This window comes from Oncorhynchus mykiss, chromosome 6, assembly GCF_057628025.1.
Source record: "Oncorhynchus mykiss isolate SJ-2025 chromosome 6, ASM5762802v1, whole genome shotgun sequence".
Lineage (NCBI taxonomy): Eukaryota > Metazoa > Chordata > Actinopteri > Salmoniformes > Salmonidae > Oncorhynchus > Oncorhynchus mykiss.
The window spans coordinates 82360698-82385000 of record NC_143027.1 but is presented as its reverse complement, the minus strand read 5'-3'; the positions used below and the strand labels follow the sequence as shown (position 1 = coordinate 82385000).

The window sequence follows — 24303 nt, the reverse complement described above, 5'->3', positions numbered from 1 at the left end:
TGTAAAGACTACTGGTACCATTAACTACACTATAGTACTGTAAAGACTACTGGTACCATTCACTACACTATAGTACTGTAAAGACTACTGGTACCATTCACTACACTATAGTACTGTAAAGGCTACTGGTACCATTCACTACACTACAGTACTGTAAAGGCTACTGGTACCATTCACTACACTATAGTACTGTAAAGGCTACTGGTACCATTCACTACACTATAGTACTGTAAAGGCTACTGGTACCATTCACTACACTATAGTACTGTAAAGGCTACTGGTACCATTCACTACACTATAGTACTGTAAAGACTACTGGTACCATTCACTACACTATAGTACTGCAAAGGCTACTTGCACCATTCACTAACTATAGTACTGTAAAGGCTACTTGCACCATTCACTAACTATAGTACTGTAAAGGCTACTTGCACCATTCACTACACTATAGTACTGTAATGGCTACTTGTACCATTCCAGACATCTGCAGATGAGAGAGAGGGTTATAAAGAGAAGAAATAGAGAAAGAGAGAGAAATATGTTTAAAACGAGAGAGGGATCAATGGGGTGAGAGAAGAAAGAGAGAGGGAGATAGAGAGATGGACGAATGGAAAAAGAGAGAGAGATAAAGACAAAGAGAGAGGGAGATAAAGAGATGGATGAATGGAAAAAGAGAGAGGGAGAAAGACAAAGAGAGAGGGAGATAGAGAGATGGATGAATGGAAAAAGAGAGAGGGAGAAAGACAAAGAGAGAGGGAGATAAAGAGATGGATGAATGGAAAAAGAGAGAGGGAGAAAGACAAAGAGAGAGGGAGATAGAGAGATGGATGGATGGAAAAAGAGAGAGGGAGAAAGACAAAAATGCCTGCGCTTTCAGCACAGCTGCAGAGGAGACAAGACAGTGGGAGGGGATGTGAGATTCTGTCCTTTGATTAAAAACACTTGACATTTGACATCACAGAAACCGCGCCGGGATTAATGCCTTGTGAACGCATGAACGTCCACAGCTTAACGCTGCAAGCTAGAGAAACATTCTTATTACACCTCTCACACACACTTTTTACACAGAGCAGGACAAGTCAAGGTTAATCTGGTGCACACGTGCAGAATAATTCTGTCTGAGAGGAGAGGAGAGGAGAGGAGAGGAGAGGAGAGGAGAGGAGAGGATACTATACCTCCAATGCGTGCATTGTATGCAATTCCCACAATGCAGTGGGAGTTATTGGCCACAGCTGCAACCTCACCGGCACACCGCGTCCCATGTCTGGAGAGAAAAAGAACAGAGGGGGAGCGAGAGGAGAGGAGAGATGGAGCAAGAAGAGGAACGTTTTTCATCAGTATGGCCAGTATTAGCCCAGGAGAACTACATGATGGAATGCTGTCATACAGAAACTCATTCCAATGTAAATGAATGTTATCTTATGGTAGTGCTGGCACATGTACCTTATCTAAAATGGCTCCAATCAAATAAATCCTATTTATAAAGCAGTTGTCACAAAGTGATTTTGCAGTAACCGTGCCTCGACCAAACAACAATCACAAGCAGAAGCACAGGGAACAATTCCCTACAAGGAAGAAACTTTACTACACTCTTAGAAAAAAAGGTGCTATCTAAAACCTAGAATGGTTCTTCGGCTGTCCCCATAAGAGAACCCTTTGTAGAACCCTTTTTGGTTCCAGGTAGAGCCCTTTTGGGTTTCATGTAAAACCCTTCCCACAGAGGGTTCTACATGGAACCTAAAAGGGTTCTCCAATGGGAACATCCAAAGAACCCTTTTGGAACCCTTTTTTCTAATAGTGTACCAGGACCCAGGCTCAGAAGGGTCCGTCCTCTTCGAGGCTGTCCAGGGTAATACCGTCACTAAACATAAGGACTAGTAAAGGACTGAAAAGAGTTGAAGGTCTATACTAAGCATTTCATCTCCCACTCTTCATTTACATATCACACAAACAGAAGGGATCAGTCCACCTCTGGAATGAAGTAAAGGTTATCCTCTCTTCACAGGCTCAGCAGGTGGTGGAGGAGTGAATATTCAACACCTGACACTCTTCCTCATTCCCTTCTTCTCTCTCTCTCTCTCCTTCCCTACGCTCTTTATCACAGCATGTTAACACACCTGATAGGAGTCTACAGCACCAAGGGACCGACGGCTACTGGATAATGACTGTTTCACCAGCTAGAGACATGAAAAACCTCTTACTTCACCTCTTCACAAAAACAAACCAGACTCACCAAATAGATGTTTTAAAGAGAAATTAGATGAGAAAATATTGAGATGAAAAAAAGATTGAGAAGAGAAAAGATGAGATGAGAAAATGTTGTGAAGTTTTAAGTAAGGAAGTGACAAAGACGCTATCGTACTGAATACAGAGATCTACTGAAACTGTAAAAGGTGAATTTCAGCCTTCAACTGAGATGTGGAATTAGTGAGAGCGTGATGGAGAGAAACAGATAAAGAGAGGAGAACTACAAGGAGTGTTGTTCCAGTCCTTTCTCCCGAGAAAGCGAGAACTGAGGTGAGTACGAGGACCAGTATGCTGTTCACTCCCCTGCAGTGCAGCTGGTCGCCTTGTTTGAAAATGTATGTGTGGCCAAACATGGTGGATTACAAAACATGGTGTCACATCGCCTCCTGTTAGGCCACGCAGTAATGAGTTTAAGAGGAGAGAGATCAGGCCTGTATACCAATGCACACACACACACACTAATCTCACCCCAGTCCAGGTGCATCCAGGGAACTCATCTCACCAAGGCTGGGTGACAGAGAAACGACATGAATGGCTTTCTCTTTAATAGTTTTTTTCCCTCTCCCCCTGATCCCAATTACGTTTCCCTCTACAGCCAGGGGTGAATTACACTATACAGAGAGAGAGGTATGAAGGGGAGAGAGATGGAGAAGAACATCAATAAAGACCTTTTGGGTTTGTTTGCTTGTCAACAAGACTCCAGATTAATTTGATTGCTTGGTGAAGTTTGTGTTGTGACAGAAATGCCTTCAGTGCAGCAATAAGAAACACGATGATAGCAACTGAATACACAACAGGATATGATGTGTGACTAGTCTGTCTGGTCTGGAGTTTGTTTCTAACCATAGATGAGACGTTTGTGTAACTGAATACACAACAGGATATGATGAGTGACTAGTCTATCTGGTCTGGAGTCTGTTTATAACCATAGATGAGACATTTGTGTAACTGAATACACAACAGGATATGATGAGTGACTAGTCTATCTGGTCTGGAGTCAGTTTATAACCATAGATGAGACATGTGTGTAACTGAATACACAACAGGATATGATGAGTGACTAGTCTATCTGGTCTGGAGTCAGTTTATAACCATAGATGAGACATTTGTGTAACTGAATAAGTAACTCTCAAACTGAATACACAACAGGATATGATGAGTGACTAGTCTGTCTGGTCTGGAGTCAGTTTATAACCATAGATGAGACATGTGTGTAACTGAATACACAACAGGATATGATGAGTGACTAGTCTATCTGGTCTGGAGTCTGTTTATAACCATAGATGAGACATGTGTGTAACTGAATACGTATAATAGAATAAAGTAGGTCACAAATCAAGTCAAACTATTTCATAGCAAGTTGCTCAAATCGTCACCAATGGAATGTTCCAGTGGGACAAGTATGATAAAAACAACACGAGGTTCAATGACAAATAAAACAGTGGTGCACTGCAGCTGGGTGACACATTTCAAGGCCATCACATTTTCCTGTCACATTTCAAGGCCATCACATTTTCCTGTCACATTTCAAGGCCATCACATTTTCCTGTCATATTTCAAGGCCATCACATTTTCCTGTCACATTTCAAGGCCATCACATTTTCCTGTCACATTTCAAGGCCATCACATTTTCCTGTCACATTTCAAGGCCATCACATTTTCCTGTCACATTTCAAGGCCATCACATTTTCCTGTCACATTTCAAGGCCATCACATTTTCCTGTCACATTTCAAGGCCATCACATTTTCCTGTCACATTTCAAAGTTGTCTTTGTGTGCTGTTTATATTCATTAGCCAGCCTGTAGACCTCAGACAGAGAGAGACCCTACAAGGCAGCATATGTACACCCAGCCACATCCACCAGAGATGGAAGTCAAAGTGTTTCATTAAAGTACCATATTAATAATGATGTACATTAAAACAGTGCATGAGTCATTTAGGTCACATCAGAAGCGTGGTGTAGGGAAGTGTGACATGGACCCTCCTGTCAATAGCCCAAGGGATGGGTTGATGGAGAGATGGAGGGATGGAGGAAAAGAGTGATAAAGGTACATAGTAAAGGTACATTGGGATAGATGTAAGGAAATATGGAGGAATAGAAGGATGGAGGAATGGAGGTACGTGGGGATGGGGAACGGGGAATAGAAAGGGGTGCAAGTAATGGAGGGGTGAGTGGAAAGAGTGAATGGAAGGATGGATAAGGAGAGGGGAAGAGGGAATGGAAGGATGGATAAGGATAAGGAGAGGGGAAGAGGGAATGGAAGGATGGATAAGGATAAGGAGAGGGGAAGAGCGAATGGAAGGATGGATAAGGATAAGGAGAGGGGAAGAGGGAATGGAAGGATGGATAAGGATAAGGAGAGGGGAAGAGGGAATGGAAGGATGGATAAGGATAAGGAGAGGGGAAGAGGGAATGGAAGGATGGATAAGGATAAGGAGAGGGGAAGAGGGAATGGAAGGATGGATAAGGATAAGGAGAGGGGAAGAGGGAATATAAGGATGGATGGATAGGTGAAGAGGGAATAGAGTGATGGATGATGGATAGAGGGACAGGGGAATAAATACATGAGGAATATAAGGATGGATGGATAGGTGAAGGAATGAAGTGATGAAGAGGGAGGGAATAAATGAAGGATAGAGGGATAGGATGGGGACTGAAGGATGTTTACTCTCACTTGTTCTCGTTGCTAGAATCATAACGAGGAGTTGGATCATGGTCGTTCCCGTTGACATCATAACTCGCCAGCTGGTCCTGGAGAGAGAGAGACAGAGACAGAGGGACAGAGACAGAGGGACAGAGACAGAGAGACAGAGAGACAGAGACAGAGGGAGAGACAGAGACAGAGGGACAGGGACAGAGAGACAGACAGAGAGAGAGACAGAGACAGAGGGACAGGGACAGAGGGACAGAGACAGAGGGACAGAGAGACAGAGAGGCAGAGACAGATGGACAGAGAGAGAGAGACAGAGAGACAGAGAGACAGACAGAGGGACAGAGAGACAGACAGAGAGAGAGACAGAGACAGAGGGACAGAGAGACAGAGACAGAGAGACAGACAGAGGGACAGAGAGACAGAGAGACAGACAGAGAGAGAGACAGAGACAGAGGGACAGAGAGACAGAGGGACAGAGAGACAGAGACAGAGGGACAGAGACAGAGGGACAGAGAGACGGAGAAAGAGAGACAGAGACAGAGAGACAGAGACAGAGGGACAGAGACAGAGGGACAGAGAGACGGAGACAGAGAGACAGAGAGACAGAGAGACAGAGAGAGAGAGACAGAGACAGAGGGACAGAGACAGAGGGAAAGAGAGACAGAGACAGAGGGACAGAGACAGAGGGACAGAGAGACGGAGAAAGAGAGACAGAGAGACAGAGAGACAGAGACAGAGGGACAGAGAGACAGAGACAGAGGGACAGAGAGACAGAGACAGAGGGACAGAGAGACAGAGAGACAGAGAGACAGAGACAGAGGGACAGAGACAGAGGGACAGAGAGACGGAGAAAGAGAGACAGAGAGACAGAGAGACAGAGACAGAGGGACAGAGAGACAGAGACAGAGGGACAGAGAGACAGAGAGACAGAGAGACAGAGACAGAGGGACAGAGACAGAGGGACAGAGAGACGGAGAAAGAGAGACAGAGAGACAGAGAGACAGAGACAGAGGGACAGAGAGACAGAGACAGAGGGACAGAGAGACAGAGAGACAGAGAGACAGAGACAGAGGGACAGAGACAGAGGGACAGAGAGACGGAGAAAGAGAGACAGAGAGACAGAGAGACAGAGACAGAGGGACAGAGAGACAGAGAGACAGACAGAGAGAGAGAGACAGAGACAGAGGGACAGAGAGACAGAGGGACAGAGAGACAGAGACAGAGGGACAGAGACAGAGGGACAGAGAGACGGAGAAAGAGAGACAGAGAGACAGAGAGACAGAGACAGAGGGACAGAGAGACAGAGAGAGAGACAGAGGGAAAGAGAGACAGAGACAGAGACAGAGGGACAGAGAGACAGAGAGACAGAGAGACAGAGACAGAGGGACAGAGAGAGAGAGACAGAGAGACAGAGAGACAGACAGAGGGACAGAGAGACAGAGAGACAGACAGAGAGAGAGACAGAGACAGAGACAGAGAGACAGAGACAGAGACAGAGGGACAGAGAGACAGAGAGGCAGAGACAGATGGACAGAGAGAGAGAGACAGAGAGACAGAGAGACAGACAGAGGGACAGAGAGACAGACAGAGAGAGAGACAGAGACAGAGGGACAGAGAGACAGAGACAGAGAGACAGACAGAGGGACAGAGAGACAGAGAGACAGACAGAGAGAGAGACAGAGACAGAGGGACAGAGAGACAGAGGGACAGAGAGACAGAGACAGAGGGACAGAGACAGAGGGACAGAGAGACAGAGACAGAGGGACAGAGAGACAGATAGAAGGAGAAAACAAAGCATGTCTTGCTCACTGAAGGATATAAAACAGAAAAGGAAATATATTGCCATGGTTTTTCCGCATTTCAGTCATATCTCATCTCGTGCGCTATTAAAGAACCAGAGACAGATTGGAACCAACACCGGCCATAATTTAGAGACGTAATCCAATGTGTCAGGCACAGAAATGAAATGTGTCCGACAAAGGTGGTGTGTTGTTATGGCCTTAACAAATACTAGCAGTGTGGGTGTCTTGTTTCTGTGGGCGTACCCTTTCTGTTCAAACTGTTCTGGCCGGGTATTTCTTTTCACATTGTCCTTTCCATTAACTACGGTGGTGGTGGTGGACGTTATGTTATTTTCTGTGTTATATTCTGTACACATCTTTATTCATATCCATTAGGGATGGGCACTGATAGCAGTTGTCATTTTTCATTTGACAGCGACATCATTTTGGAATATATGAACACTTTACTTTACTGTAGCCCTTTCAAAACATAAAAATCACTCACCATTCAGTTCCCACTGGGCAAAACACAACCCAAAACACAACCCAAAACACAACCCAAAACACAACCCAAAACACCACCCAAAACACAACCCAAAACACAACCCAAAACACAACCCAAAACACAACCCAAAACACAACCCAAAACACAACCCAAAACACCACCCAAAACACAACCCAAAACACAACCCAAAACACAACCCAAAACACAACCCAAAACACAACCCAAAACACAACCCAAAACACAACCCAAAACACAACCCAAAACACAACCCAAAACACAACCCAAAACACAACCCAAAACACAACCCAAAACACAACCCAAAACACCACCCAAAACACAACCCAAAACACAACCCAAACAAAATGCAAATGCATCCAATGGGTTTTCAGAGTCACAAGCTTGATGTAGTCATTGTGTGCTAGGAATATGTGAACAAAACTTTTGACTATGTGAAGAGACCCCAATAGTATACTTACATAGTTCTGTGCCAGGTCAGGGTGGTTCCTCTCGATGCCGTCGTCCAGGATGGTGACCACCACGTTCTTGCCCGTGTAGCCTCTCTGCCACGCTGCCAGAATGTTCATCTCTGACCGACAGCGATTGTTCTTGTCTGTACAGTGCTGAGGAAGAGGACCACAGAGGACACATACAATGTTAATAGGAAACAGAGGAGTGGTCAGACTGGGGTCCTATGTTAATCAGTACGTATATCTGTCATGTCAACCGATGTGTCACTGACAACCTTAAAAATGGAAAATAAGTTACCTTTATTCAACAGCGATGGCTTGGTTGTCCTTGAGTTTGTCATTTTTTTATCTTTGCATCCCACTTCCTAATTTGAATGTGAGGACATTGAAGAGCAAATTTTGTTCCCCTCAGATGAGTGAAACTGTCTGGCAGGATACTAGGGTCGTGTTAAATAGGTACAAAAGGTTTCAAAACAGAATTCATCTGGGAGGTACTACCAGATATTGTCCAATAGGAACACAGATTTTCATTTTCTGTTACAAAACATTTTGATAAGGTGTGCCCTTCTGAACTCACCCAGCATTAGGATGATGTGAGACAAACATGACCCTGAGTATAAATTCTCCATCCATTATCATCTCTCTATATGTTATATCACCCAATCCCCTCCAACAGATCTGGGTTCACATAATGTGTTTTCTTTCAAATACTTTAACAGTGCTTGATTTATCTTGTCTGGCACAATGGAACAGAATAGTCCAAAAAGTGTCAACTCTGCCCATCTGGCATTCCAGGCAGGCTTAATCTATCAAATGCTCAAAGTATTTAAGAGAACCAGGTCTGGATCCAAACCCAGTATCACAACCCAGCACTTCCCCTACATTTACCCAGCCCACGTTTCTTAAAGAGCATTAGGATTCTGCCCCTTGACTCCTATTTTTAGTATGCATGTTAAACACTCGCCCCAACAGACTCTGGCATGAGATATAGGATAAAGAGATATACAACGTAAGCTCTGTGGGAGAGAAACCATTATAGGCCATCTGTCTGTTTAAAAATGTCTTCTCCCACGGAATGCCAAAGCGGAGGCCCATCCCCAGCATAGGCAACAGTTCCATTCTTGCCATGTAGTGCACATTCAGGTAGTGAATCATTTTGCCCACATCCATCGCCTCTATAGCATCTAATCCATCCTAACCCCAGATTTACCCTGAGCCCTGAGAAGTTTGGACACTTCTCCCGAGTAGACAACAGAACTGCAGGCTCTGGACAATTTCACACTTGAGTTCCGACCCAAAGCTCTTATCGTCAACCTGGTTTAATTACTAAAAGACGGCCGGACCGTAGCCGCAGAGATGCATTAACTCAAGGCAGTTTGTATTAGACTGGTGTGGTGACAAAAACATGTTCAGGGAATAGTGGTGTACCTTAAACAGGGGGATCCATGGTGTCAAGGGGAAGTCAGGGCACTCGTTTGGGTCCGTCCAAAATGGCACTCTATTCCCTAGATAATGCACTACTTTTGACCAGGGCCGAGTAAAGTTTTCCACTGCGTGCCCTAATGAATATGACCCTGATTTTTATTTATTCCTTGATTCAATTATTTCAAGTACTACTACATATATGACTCCAGTGAGGATAGATGGTAGATATGTAGTGTACTTACAATATACCACATGTTGGACCATTTGGGGTCGTTGAAGTGGATGAAGTTGGGGTCAGGGCTTCTGGTGTCGCTTTTGATGTATCTCTTTACTCTCTGCTTCACTAGCTGCTGTTGGACCCAGTCAACCTAAAAAGACATCACACACACACACACACACACACACACACACAAACACACACACACACAGTAGAGAGACCATAGGGACACTGTGGCTTGCATGGATGGATATGGGTTTTACACACATTAACAAACAAACACGTTTGTCGATTTGCAAATTGGAATGAATGACTACGTATCTGTCCCAAATGGCACCCTGTTTGCTATGTAGAGCACTAGTTTTAACCAAGGCGCATAGGTATTGCACTACATAGGGAACAGGGGCCATTTGGGAGCCATCCTATCTATTCTTAATCCATGTGATAAACACATTGAAATACAAATTCACAAAGCACCTTGCATACACTCTGTTTACGTGCAGTACGGTCCCAATTCAAAGACGTGTTTTAACTGCATGTGGTGTCTGCATGCTCCGATTCAGTGCATTCCTTCATAGCAGTCTCAAACCATTGCATATTAGGAGTTAATTGTACACAATGGGCCCGTTTCCCAGACACAGATTAAGCCTGGCCATAGACTTAAAAGCATGCTCAATGGAGAATATCAATTGAAATAGCTTTAAAGTCCAGGACTAGGTTTAATCTGTATCCGGGAAACCTGTCCTATCTTATTAACTACTGTATATAGCCTACTGTAGTTGGTCTGACCAGTGGTTGTGGTGAGAGGCCCAGAAACCATATAGATGACGTGTTTAGATTTCTCTTCTTGATAAGTTATGTTGTGACAGTGGTTGGTGGTGAAATCACACAGGCTGGGGGGGGGGACAGCAAATCAGAGGCCTGACAGAGGTAAAATTGGTTTCTAGGCATCAGCCCCAACCTTTCATTTAAACACACAGGGCTTAGAGCGTGATATGATCAGGATGAGCTCTGTCGAGGAGCTCCAGACTTTGGGCTTTGGCTTTTATTACTCTTGAGATCCTGCCTGTCTGAGTGAGATAATCTCAGGGAGAAGGCCAGAGGAGAGGCTCCCCAAACAGCTGCACTTTTATTCTTAAAGCTGCCTGTAGGCTATTAGTGGAGGGTGGTAGGAGGCCTCCAGTAATACCTGATGGGCCTGATGTGATACAGGTGATGGGTACATGTATCTATGTATCTATCCAAGTGTATCTGTCTCGAGGTTCTGATAGGATTTTGATTGGATTGCCTTCTCTTGGTCCCTGTGTGTGTGTGTGTGTGTGTGTGTGTGTGTGTGTGTGTGTGTGTGTGTGTGTGTGTGTGTGTGTGTGTGTGTGTGTGTGTGTGTGTGTGTGTGTGTGTGTGTGTGTGTGTTTGTGTGTGTGTGCGTGTGTGTGTGCGTGTCAGTCTCTCTGCTTATGTTTCATCCAGACAGAGTAAATGATGAGATCTGGGCATGCAGGGAGAGAGACACTTGAGTGGAAAAATGGTCTGTCAACTATCACTATGTTAGGTATGTTAAAGACCCAACTCTGTGTGCGGGCTGCGTCTGTAAAACAGCTGGGCTGAAGTGGTCGGAAGAACAGAGGTACAAGACTTTCTGGCGACAAATGGGATTTTAACCCCTAACCATTACCGTATCCATAACACTAGTTCAACCCTTGCGCCAGTCTTAGAAGACGGACTCAATATTTCCCACTTCTTGTTTGGATTTCTTCTCAGGTCTTTGCCTGCCATATGAGTTCTGTTATAGTCACAGACATCTTTCAAACAGTTTTAGAAACTTCAGAGTGTTTTCTATCCAATGCTAATAATGCTAATAATATGCATATATTAGCAACTGGGACTGAGGAGCAGGCAGTTTACTCTGTGCACCTCTGGGCACCTTTCATCCAAGCTACTCAATAGTGCCCCTGCAGCCATAAGAAGATTCCAACTTTAAAGGGAAATTCCACTTCAAATATGAAGTTTTGCTCTTTACCATTAAATATTTCATCTGTCTGCCACATTTCTAACCCAGAGACATGAGTCAAAATCTGTAGCAGAGCACAAGAGCTGATGATGTCACAGGCTTCCATGCCACAGTAGGCTCCTGCTACAGAAGCAAATATCAACAGCTGTTTCAGAGAATCAACAACAGCCAAGCTAAGTGGAAAATCATGTACATTTGAATTTCGAGGGAACTATCCCTAAGCTCATGTGTTTGCTCATCTTTTGTGACTAACGTTATACTGTTGTGACTATGTATTTGCCAGTGGATGCTGGTGGGAGTAGCTATAGGAGGACGACCTCATTGTAATGGCAAGAACGGAATAATTGGAACGGAGTCAAACATGTGGTTTCCATATGTTTGATGTGTGTGATACCGTTGCATTGATTCCTCCTATAGCTCATCCCACCAGCCTCCTCTGGTACTTGCTCATCTGTTGCTCCCGGGTTGCTGAAAGTGATAACAGACCCTGGCCGTGACCCCACTCTCCGAAGGTGTCTCAGGGGGAGTTAGGATATGCAAAAAACACATTTCCAATTCACACATACATATTAATAGACTTGTACACGTTTTCACTACTACAATTATCTGGGGACTTGCTGGCTTTGGCTGGAAAGGGCTGGGTTTTGATGAATTACCAAGTTCTGGGTGTGTCAAGGCTTGGCCCCTCACTGGCCAATCAGAATGTGCTCCATGGCTAAACTTGTGGTTGCTTCAAGTTGTGTATCTTTTATGTCTTGCCTTGAAACTCCAATGCCAAAATTTGTCCGTTATAGTTAGTTAAATGGCTTACAGATACGAAATAACAACATGTACACCTATCTATTCCATCTTTGTTAAATAGATGAACTTGAACCCATTTGCAGTCCACATTGTTCTAAGTAATGGCATGGCTTCAATAGAATTCACACTGATATAGGGACTAGGTCTACAGCAAATTGCATTATAGCTGAGCATAGACATGCAAAACATTGTCAATAAGCAAGATTCAATGTATTATTGATAAGGCCTAAAAAGAGAATGAAACAACAAAAGACACAACTTTTTTTAAATAGGCTATGTCACACTTACAGGCACCATCATGTCTTCCCTGTGGGCATATAATATTAAAACAACACAGACTATGGAGGGTTTTACACACATGCAAAACGTGACCTGCATGGCTAAAATAATGTGGACATAAAAAGAGAATGTCAGCTCACTGTTTTACTCCTCTCAAACTTGATATTTGAATAAAGCTTTGGTGATTAAGTTTTATTTCCAAGTGGTCTCGGGAGCCAAACCCTTTATCGACAGTCTTGACTACTTTGCGATTGATTTGGGCAGAAAAAAAGCCTTCATTGAGAGGAGGCTGTGCTTGGTTTTAAAGCAAATGAAACAAAATGGGGAAAAGCAAGTTTTTTGTGTTTCTAAATAGGAAGTATTCAGACTCCAAAAGCACATCAGGCTCCTCTTGTTCCATGTTCATATGGACAGTGTGCGTCACGGCTGGATAGGCTGTGTTTCTGCTGTCAATATTCATGTCATAACCATCTGCGTTACTGCTGAAACCAGCTTTAGGTCGGTCTTAAATATCCCTACCAGCACTGCCTGAAATTATCTCTTTGGATCATGTTTTTAAGGACACGCCTCAAATATTTCCACCCCTCCCATCTGAGCACAAGTGTGCTGATGTTTGACAGGTAAATTGCCGAACCTGGTGTTAGGGCTGGAAAATGCAAATGCACCAGTTTTCACATGAGGAAATTCCAAACTAAAATTTAACACTAGCGCCGCCTTAATACCAGCCGAAAATAGACCACTATGTGAAAATTCTAGGTTAGGATTCACCCCAAGTAACTACCAAGCAGATGTCTCACCTTTGGGTCCATCTGGATGAAGGAGTGAGCGCCCCTAGTGGAGAAAGCTGCTCTGCGCACCACTCTGCTGTGGTGGAAATGGTAATGGTCCTCCAGACTCCCGATCTGGACAGCAACAACATGAAAACAAACAGTAGGGTTGTAGCGAGAAGAAGAAGAAGAAGAAGAAGAAGAAAAAAAAGAAAATACACTACAATCTTTACAGTATACATAAAAATGATCACTGTGGGCAGAAGACAGGGTAACGCCAGCTTAAATCTGCATTCTACAGTAAAGTGAGATATAGAGTATGCAGTAAAGTGAGATATAGAGTATGCAGTGAAGTGAGATATAGAGTATGCAGTGAAGTGAGATATAGAGTATGCAGTGAAGTGAGATATAGAGTATGCAGTGAAGTGATATATAGAGCATGCAGTAAAGTGAGATATAGAGCATGCAGTAAAGTGAGATATAGAGTATGCAGTGAAGTGAGATATAGAGTATGCAGTGAAGTGAGATATAGAGTATGCAGTGAAGTGAGATATAGAGTATGCAGTGAAGTGAGATATAGAGTATGCAGTGAAGTGAGATATAGAGTATGCAGTGAAGTGAGATATAGAGTATGCAGTGAAGTGAGATATAGAGTATGCAGTGAAGTGAGATATAGAGTATGCAGTGAAGTGAGATATAGAGTATGCAGTGAAGTGAGATATAGAGCATGCAGTAAAGTGAGATATAGAGCATGCAGTGAAGTGAGATATAGAGTATGCAGTGAAGTGAGATATAGAGTATGCAGTGAAGTGAGATATAGAGTATGCAGTGAAGTGAGATATAGAGTATGCAGTGAAGTGAGATATAGAGTATGCAGTGAAGTGAGATATAGAGTATGCAGTGAAGTGAGATATAGAGTATGCAGTGAAGTGAGATATAGAGTATGCAGTGAAGTGAGATATAGAGCATGCAGTAAAGTGAGATATAGAGTATGCAGTGAAGTGATCAAATATAATTGTATTGTATGTTACTGTCTGTACATCAATGCAAATCGATATACAGTACATGATATTGGTTATCTAAGGATTACCTAAAACCAAACAACCTACATTGTTCTGAGAAAAAACATGTTTGCACCGGTATCCAACAATGTGAAGTTTGTGAACACATACAGATGTAGGATCTTAATGTGAGCCAGTTTACTACAGCAGGAAAATAATCCTGCATCAACGGGACATGTTCATTATTATGTGGATTAGAATTCATGGACATTTTTGTAGTGGGTTGATACAATTTTTGTAAGGGAAAGTCGAGTCTGAATTTTCAAAGTGGAAATTACAAACTTCAGAAGCCTTTTTAAACCTGAAATAAACAAGGTTTTTTCTTCTGCAACATGGTGATCAACTTAAGATCCTACATTTGTACAGAAGGACTTTTTCTGCTAATGTTGCTTACTCAGAGGAAAATAACCATTTCAAATCCAAAGCACGTGAAGTAATAAATAGGATTTTTTTTTCTCTTGTGACTTTGCACCAAAAATGCGGGCAGGATTCCCAGAGCACATGTGCACTTCTGGCACTGAGGCGCGTTATTATCTGAACCGGGACTTCTTTAACACTCTCTCTCGCTCAACCTTTCGCTACCTCCCTTCATCTCTTTCCCTCAGTCTTGTTCTCACTCATTTGTAATTTCAGCCTCTTTCTCTCTCTGTCTCTTGCTCTATATGTCTCCCCCACTCATTTCAACTCTCTCTTTCCCTCTTTCTCTCTCTGTCTCTTACTCTATATGTCTCCCCCACTCATTTCAACTCTCTCTTTCCCTCTTTCTCTCACTCTGCTGTTCTCACTCCATTTCTCCCCTCTTTCTCACTCTCTGCCTTTCTCTCTCCATCTCCATTCAAGTCTGTCAGTTCTTAGGAATTTGGAATGATTGCCTAGATAGCAAGCTGAGTGTACACAGACGCTGCAGATATAAAATGTCACAACATAAAAGGTCAAAGGTCCATTGAATAAACTTCAATTTCAGATGTCACACTTCTCTGAATCATGCAAACACTGTGTCAATCCTTATACCCTGAATAAATGTGTCATCTGTTAGGCTACAGTAGTTATGTGGGCCACGTCCGTACTCCTAAATGACTTGTTATCCTCAGATTCATGTCAATAATCTATAGATTATCTACTGCTTTCTCCCCCATCCACAAGCTTGTCATCTTCACAGTCTGCATGAATTCTGCAAGGGTATCTATCCCCTGTCAGTAAATTCAAATTAAGATCCGTTAGGAAGTTCCATAGGGGGTGAATCCCAATGGGAGACAAGACTAAAATGTCAAGACCACATGATCATTTATTGCAGTTTATAGCATGTGGTCAACTTCAATAAGAAGGCTGCAACAGAAGCCATGCTGTGGGACACACCTCTTAAAAATAATCTGGATAATCACTGCTTTACCCCCTGGGGAGGATTGTAAAGGCCTATTATGGCTAAAACAAGAGCAGAACAAATCCACTATTATAATTAAGTAAACCCATTCCAGTCATATATAACATCCTTAAAGTGAAAACATCAATAGTGTACCAAGTTGGAATGTAGTCCTTTTCGAATTTGGGAAATGAAAATGACCCAATATTACAAATTTGAGCACTTCCTTTTTTGGCACAGCGCCATTTCCAATGTTGATCATCGTGCACAAGCCTATTGTAGTCTGCAACACATTGTATAATTACAGCGTCATGTTTAGTCTCGTTGTATATGGACAGTGCAACGTGACCATTGCCCATAAGTGAACGGCCTGAAAAGAATGTACTTCAGTGGCGCTGGTGCGTTTGTGTTGCCAACTGAAAATCGCTCTGTAACTCCGAAAGCTGTACATTTGGCGCTGGGGTTCAGGTGCTTGCCAGACACGGATAATAATCGCACACGTCACTTTTATTTGATTCCTCTATGAATGTCTCTGCATTATGATCGACAAATAGCCAGCCTACTGTATCGAAGTTCAGCAGCTGAACTCGACAAAACATTAGACTATTGATCCGCAAAGCAGAAAGAGGGAATCATAACAGGTCGCGCTGCACAAAATAAAAACACGGTAATGGTCTTACCTGTCCATAATTATTATAACCATATTTAGCAGCAAGTTTATCCGCTTCTTCTTGTCCCCCTGCAATACGCACTGCCCAGTGATTTGTATAAACGTTCCGAGGGGCCAGCGACTGACATATTTCTAAAGTTGATAATATGAAAATAAAAAATATACACATTTTGGTGTCCGAAACTTGTCCTACAACATCAGCTCTAGAATAAGGGATAAAACACATCTCTAAAAATATAACACGCATGGACGCTCAAATTAGTCAATCGTCAATCCAACTCCATCAGAAAAGGCATGCAGTTTGTCATAAATCCATCGTTTCCGAGCGAAATTTACAGCCTGGTTGGGTTGACTGATATTTAATTCCTTAAAAAGTTGAAAATATGAACCTCAGGCGCCAACCCTTATCCCGCGCTAGCGCTCCTCTATATGTACGCACAGCCACCAATAGAGAATGCCATTCATGCCCAGCCTATAGCAGCGGGACGCACTGGTAAAGAGCCCGTCTGTGCGAACATCAAAGCCTCACTCATAGGGGATCGGTAGTAGCCCACGCCTCTCCAACCTGCGCTATAATAGCAGCACGTTGCTCTGAAGAGTCAATGCGCTACTGAACAATGGCATAATTCCTCTGCCTTTGGCTGCTGCAACAATATGATAATGAATTATTCAATAAACTACCCCAAAGTCCAATTATCTTAGAGAAATAAAGAAAATATTGATACACTTGTCATCTGACTGTCAAGTAGGCCCTGTCTCTTGAAAACAGTTATGTTGATAGAAGACATTGGAGAGTGAAGAATGAATAACGGTTGAATAATGCAACATCCTGTCTATTTGTCAAGACTGCTGCTCTGCCATAGGCATACTGTATGGAAACATAAGATAGTAATTGCAATCAATCATTGCAATCACTCTGATTGTGTGTCTCTATACAGCATGACAAACATTAACACACAAACACACACTTTTTACCACACATGTACACACATGTACATACACACACACACACACACACACACACACACACACACACACACACACACACACACACACACACACACACACACAGTGTTCTATGTAGAGATTAGTAATGCTCCATGTAGGGAATAAAGGACCTTTTGAGACACATCCTATATAGATGACAGTGGTGGCATTGTCCCCTTTTCTAATTTAAAACAACGTTTGGGATTAGAGCACATCAAACACCCACAGTTTTTAAATTGGGCTTTTTTTTCTCTCGCTTTGAATGAAAAATAGCTCATAAAAAAAATATTGCAGCCAGATTTTGGGGGGGATATTTACAATGCTGATATGAGAATAGTCATTATTAACATCTTTACCAAGGCCATCTGTTCTCACTCTGGAGTTAACATAGAAGACCAGAACATTTCCATTCCCAAACCTCTGAGGGTGAATCAATTCTACGTCCCAAATGGCACCCTATTCTCTACATAGGGCTCTACTTTGACCAAATATACATGCACTATATAGGGAATAGGGTGCCATTTGGGATTTAGGATGCAGTCATCCTAAATGAATCACAATATTTGTTGCTGATTGCCACTAACTGTTCTGGCTTTGACTGAATCTGAATGCTGTTAAGGTTCTGATGTGACCAAACTTGGACCTCCCCTTATGGTACCGAGGTAAACGTCATGTTCTAAGAATGCCTGTGGGATAACGTTTTGCTGAAACCCTAAAAGGGACCTGATGGGAACATCGTCTAATGTCCCTAGGACGTTCCCTGTTTGCGGGGGGGGGGGGGGGGGGGGGGGACTTGACTAACTATGTGGCAATAGAAAATGTCACTATGTACGCTAATTGTATCGTGAGACCCCATTGCACAGGTACTGTAGACCTATAAGAGAGAAATCCCAACAACAAAAAACACTCAGCGAAGGTGGTGTAACAGTATAACTTCAGACCGTCCCCTCGCCCATACCCGGGCACGAACCTGGGACCCTCTGCACACATCAACAACAGTCACCCACGAAGCATCGTTACCCATCGCTCCACAAAAGCCACGGCCCTTGCAGAGCAAGGGGAACCACTACTTCAAGGTCTCAGAGCAAGTGACGCCACCGATTGAAACGCTATTTAGCGAGCATCGCTAACTAAGCTAGCCGTTTCACATCCATTACATTGGCAACCTTACCCTCACCCACGCTCACAACCTTGGCGTTATCCTGGACTCCTCCCTCTCCTTCGACCACCCCATCAGACAGACTGTCAAATCCTTATCCTTCCGCCTCTGTAACATTGCTAAGGACTCCCGTCCTGAAACCCTCATCCATGCATTCATCTCCTCTCGACTCGACAATTTCAACTCATTCCTCTCCGCCATCAACTCAAGTTCCCTCTATAAACTCCAAATGGTTCAGAACTCTGCAGCCAGACTCCTCATACATACTAAGTTCTGGCAGCACGTCACCCCCGTCTTCCGTGAACTCCACTGGCTCCCGGTCTCCGCATGCAACGAATACAAGATCCTCTTCCTGACCTACGAAGCTCTCCACCACCTTGCCCCCGCTTACCTCTCTGACCTTCTTCCCTACCAACCACACGATCACCCCGTTCTACCACAGCAGGCCACCTTGTTGTCCCCAGGTCCAAGGTCCAGAGCTTCAGCAACAGGGACTTCTCCGGGGCTAAACCCAACCTCTGGAACTCCCTCCAGCCATCTGTGAGTCTATTGCCATTTTTCAGTCCCCACTTCACCATGGCTCCCCCCTAACCCCCCTAAGATGATGCTGTTGATTATTGTTTAAAACTTTAACAGTGATGGACCAGGTGTGCTTGTAATAACAGACATCACATGTTCACTTTTTTATGTGACATTCGGACTCTTTAAGTGGTTTTGATTGTTCCTCACTGTGCCTGTAGACCACAAACATCGCATATGGAAGCATAGATGATCCCTCCCACTTATGAAGAGGAAGTTGAGGTATTGTCACATGATTCACCATTACTATTTTACAGTGTGTACAGAATATTAGACATACAGAGAAGAACTGTTGCTGTGGTTTCGAGTCTTGATTCACAACAGGACAATTCAGCATTGGGTTCTGTTTTATTGGGTGTTATAAACAGATTCCGTTTATAAGCTGCTGATGATTGTTCTGGTGGGTGAGACTGGAGCAGGGAAGAGTGCAACTGGATACACCATCCTGGGGAGAGAGGCATTTCAAGTGTATTTCTCTACAGAGTCTGTGACCACAGTGTCAGAAACATAGTGGCGAGGCGGATGAGAGGGAGGTTCATGTGACTGACACAGTGGGACTCTGATACACCTCAGTCATTAAAGGAAATGAAAAGTGACATAGGAAATTGGATCAAATTGTCAGTCCCAGAACCCCATGCGTTTCTTCTGGTGATTGGCGTTGGGAAACACATAGCGGAGATGCCGGATGCAGTGAAGTGGATCCAGAAGAACTTTGGAAAAGAGGCCTCACACCACACTGTAATAATATTCACCAGGGTGGATCAGCTGGAAGGAAAACCAGTGGAGGTGTTTCTTTAAGAGGGCAAGGAGCCTCTGACACTCCTTTAGGTGATGATGATAGATCTCATGTCTTTAATAATAAAGCCAGAGATGGCCAGACACAGGTGACAGTAGTTCAGGATTTGAACCAGCAACCTTTCAGTTACTGGCCCAACGCACTTTACCACTAGGCTACCTGATGAATACAATCTGATTTGATGTACCAGGAGGCTCAAAGAAAGTCCTGAGAGGATGAGATTAAAGAAAGTGGTTGAAAAAATGTCTGTAGTCGCTGCAGTAGGAGCAGGAACGAGTGGCTTGTGCCTTGGCACCTGCAGAAATACTAGCAGGAGGACTTGTCACAGCAGGAGTGGTGGGAGGAGCTGGCATCCTAATGGCTAGTTATATCCATACGTAAGAGCTTTTTCAAAAGAACTGGGTTTGGAATGCAGAAAGCTGAAACTCCAGTAAAAGTTGACATCCGCAATGAGATTTTATTTCTCCAACAGCAGGAGCCCAAAAAGGCAACTTCTTGAAATCCACTTAGAGGGGTGGACCAATAGCCAGAAAGATGCTGTGAGAAAAGTGGAGGATGTCCTAGCAACCGGGGGGCTGCTGGTTTAAGATACTATCCACTGCTATTGTGCCCTTGTGCAAGACACTTCACACCCAAAACAGCTCTAGGGGTTCTACACTCAGCTGTTTCTCTTAACGTGTGTCCTCAGCAGAAGACAAAGGCAACATGTCAAAGAAATGGACAATATTCTATTCTATTCTATTGACTTTGTGCTTTTTAAGTTAACATGTTATTTTCTACATTGTAATAACAAATCTAAATTGTTTTACGAAACAAGTGAAAAAAGTGAATTCACAGCAAACATTACCGAATCTATTTTGCCACATTTGAAGTGCGTATTATTTCCATGGCATGCAATCACCTTGTTCTATGAGTATGTCCCCTGATTACAGACAAACACAGAGACAGATGGCGCCAGTCACTTTCCTCTCTCACACCTGATGTCACAGACTTTATACAAATATCAAGAGAATAAAAAGTGTTTCCCTGTTTTTGTCGGAGTGAAAGCTGTAGCAACAGATTCACCTTGTGCGAATGTTTACAAACCCTCCAGGAACTACAGACAATATACCTTCAACAATCATAAAGAATCATGACTTTTATGAAGGACCCGTGGTCTCGCTTCCCAGGCTTCATGATATGGTTTTATTTGAGTCAATGCTCCTCACACAAACACAAGTGGTTTATAGGCTTCGGGAAGTAATGGGACACAACATAATGGTCATTATCTATTCTGTTGATAATCCAAGAAAATTACAGCAGCAAAACACTGAATAACCATGGAGATTTACAAGGGGAAAAATCCTAAAATAAAGAGTTATTATAACCCTGAAAAGAGGAATACAACATTGTATCGCTAGGTCTGACATGTAATAGACTAAACATCATGCTGCAATGGTTTAACTTGTAGTATTATCCTCAGTGGAGGGTTCTGTAGGCATAAGGCTGGTGGGATCTAGGTTGTTCTCACTGCTGTACCAATAATGTCTGTGTGTGGGGTGGGACTATGAATCTCAGGGGTACAACACTCATATACTAACCTAGTGAGGAGGGAAAGACTGGGTCTTAGTCGTTGCTTTAGAGGCCGTTGGTTTAGAAATATGGCCATGTCTTTTGACCATGGCCTCTGGTGCATGGCGACAATACCTCAAACACGATGTGCTTATCCTGAGAAATGGGTGATATAAACATGCAAGGCACCGACCTGAACGGTTGTAAAAAATCCCCTGGGTCAGAAATGGCGACAGAACCTGAAATAAACACATCTAAAATGCATGAATACAAACATGTCCTTTGACAGTGACAGCAAAACGTTTATTAGCTTGTTTTCATATGTTTTGGATGGGATTTAGGGTCAGCGGTGTTATATGGGGTCAGCAAGAGTCTGTTAACTCTACCACCTTGCTCTCCTAAGTAAAATTATGTGGTTTTAGTGAAATTCAGAAGAAAGTCATTCAATAGTCCAGAGAGTTGCCCGCAGAGTAGATATTGGCAGGAGGAGTATTGGGGTTGTGGTTTCTTCTGGCTTGTGTGTGTGTGTGTGTGTGTGTGTGTGTATGTGTGTATGTGTGTATCTGCATCCATGTGTGTGTGTGTGTGTGTGTGTGTGTCTGTACCTCTGTGTGTGTGTCTGTGTTTGTATGTGTGTGTCTTTGCCGTTGTCTATGTGTGTCGGCATTTGCGTGTTTCTGTGCATGTGAGTAAATCATATAGCTGAACTTCGTGCAGAGAGACCTCAGCACAGCATTTGGCAGCCTCTGTCCTGGCATGAGTCCTGCAGTGTTGGCAGACTGGCGAGGGGAGTGTTTGAAGTTCTCAGGTGACTATGTGTCACTGCTCAATAAATCATCTATTTCTACAAACAGGCTGAAGATTTTTAGGATTCAGGTGAGCCAATATTAACAAACATGGTCTGTAGGCTATGTGATTCAAACAGAATGTCTACAGAATTTATACAATGCTAATCTTCAATAAAAATATACTAGACTCATCTGATGTTTACGCTACTTTGGGTCAAATATAATTACACTGATATCAAAATGATCTCAGATCTTTTATAAAAAAATGCAATATCTGTCAGAACAGTTAGATGTTTGATTTGTCACAGCTTTTCAATCTGAGTACCGAGAAAAATATTACTTAGGCATTTTAATCCCTTCCATAGTTTGTGTTAAACCATAATGCTAGTCATGAAATTATTACACAAGCTGATTGCAACCATTTATCAACATTATTCCCCCTCTGAAATAACAAATATTTGAACAGTATTTAGTGAATGGAGCATAAGGCCCAGTTATAATGCTAGTGCTGCCATCTTGTGTTTTGAATATTGGGAAAATCTGTGGAAACTTAAACATGTTCAACAACACAACAAAATCCTGACAGGACAAATATAGATATGTATCTCTTAATCATTTAGAATAAATACTAGTACAATTGTAATTCTGATGACACCATGAGCAATTATTGTGATTGTTGCTGTACAGCCCTGAAAAGGAGATGACATTTTGCTAATCCAAGGTACTGATAGCATGGCATGCTATATAAGTTCACCTATTATTAGGATTGGAGCTAATCTTCTTTGTCATTGTGGGCCTTCATTTCCATTCATTTCCATATCCCACATCACACAGTATGGTACTTCAGGTGCTTGTTCAATTACATTTAGTTTTTTGCACTCCATCACTCACGGGCCTTGTGTGTGTGTGTGTGTGTGTGTGTGTGTGTGTGTGTGTGTGTGTGTGTGTGTGTGTGTGTGTGAGTGCCTGTGTGTGTTTGTCCATGGGCCAGAACCTCACATCACACAGTATGGTACTTCAGGTGCATGGTCAATTACGTTATTTAGTTTTTTGCACTCCATTACTCACGGGCTTTGTGTGTGTGTGTGTGTGTGTGTGTGTGTGTGTGTGTGTGTGTGTGTGTGTGTGTGTGTGTGTGTGTGTGTGTGTGTCAGTGTCAGTGTCAGTGTCAGTGTGTGCGTGCGCGTCTGTGTGTGTGTTAGGGTGTGTGTACGTTTGTCCTTGCATACAGTACATATGCAGTATGAAATTCTTTGACAGTGTTCACTTCTCCACCCCGTCCATACAGTTCGTGACAGAACCAAATGACCAGCTATGTCCAGGTTGTTATTTAGGTGGGGAGGGTTAGGGTTAGTGGACAGACAAGCCTGACTCCTAATCATTTTATCTTCTTTTGATGACAGCTTTAATCCGTTTGCCATTCACACAGACAGACCCAACCATCCAAGCTCCAAGGCCAACCAACTCCCATTCAAAACAATGTGCCCCTACTGACTTTAACTGTCCTATTTGATGAAGATTAAAAACATTCTCCAGAACTTTGGCGGCTAGTATTTTTCTTTCTCCCACTTTGGGCTGGATGTATCAATGTGTAGTTCATACATGCATAATCTAGAAGCAGAACTACTGTCTTATCTCAGTTAGCCATGAAATCCCCCAGTTTGAAAGAGACATTTTTCTGGAAGCTGTGCAGCACCATACTTGTGAGCACCACTTTCAGAACACTAAAGTATACAAAAGTACCGGAGAATCTCTTTAAGCCTTCGTGAAGTAGCATGCGGCAAGCGGTCCGGCCATCAGTCCAAATAAATGGAGCCCTCTACAAGTTAATTAACTCAGGTACACAAGTACCAAATCAATAGGAAGCATCACACGGACAAGGTCAATCAATGCTAATAATGGAGCAGAGAGAGAGAGAGAGAGAGAGAGAGAGAGAGAGAGAGAGAGAGAGCAGTAAGAGAGAGAGAGAAAGAGGGCAGCAAGAGAGAGAGAGAAAGAGAGAGAAAGAGAGCAGCGAGAGAGAGAGTGAGAGAGAAAGAGAGAGAGAGACTTCTGTATGTGTAATGTTTACTGTTAGTTTTTATTGTTTATTTCACTTTTGTATATTATCTACCTCACTTGCTTTGGCAATGTTAACACATGCTTCCCATGCCAATAAATACCCTTGAATTGAGTTGAATTTAATTGAGAGAGAGAG

At 43.1% G+C, this 24303-nt stretch overlaps 1 protein-coding gene across 6 annotated transcripts in view; it reads right to left on the bottom strand.

Annotated features, from left to right (window-relative positions):
• LOC110526694 (proprotein convertase subtilisin/kexin type 6) overlaps positions 1 to 17042 on the bottom strand; it is a 100206-nt gene extending 83164 nt beyond the window's left edge. For 3 of the 6 annotated variants that reach the window (XR_016496901.1, XM_090239116.1, XM_090239121.1), the window contains exons 1-6: positions 16257 to 17025; positions 13186 to 13290; positions 9323 to 9448; positions 7665 to 7808; positions 4924 to 5000; positions 1176 to 1264 (exon numbers count right to left, since the gene is read on the bottom strand). Coding sequence is in view for 5 of the 6 variants with exons in the window: in XM_090239116.1 (XP_090095242.1) it covers positions 1176 to 1264; positions 4924 to 5000; positions 7665 to 7808; positions 9323 to 9448; positions 13186 to 13290; positions 16257 to 16493 (778 nt within the window). In the remaining variant the exon portion in view is untranslated. Of the gene's footprint in view, positions 1 to 1175; positions 1265 to 4923; positions 5001 to 7664; positions 7809 to 9322; positions 9449 to 13185; positions 13291 to 16256 lie in introns of all 6 variants that reach the window. The other 3 variants (XM_090239119.1, XM_090239120.1, XM_090239118.1) reach the window with 2 other exon arrangements.
• Between the last annotated feature and the right edge of the window lie 7261 nt (positions 17043 to 24303).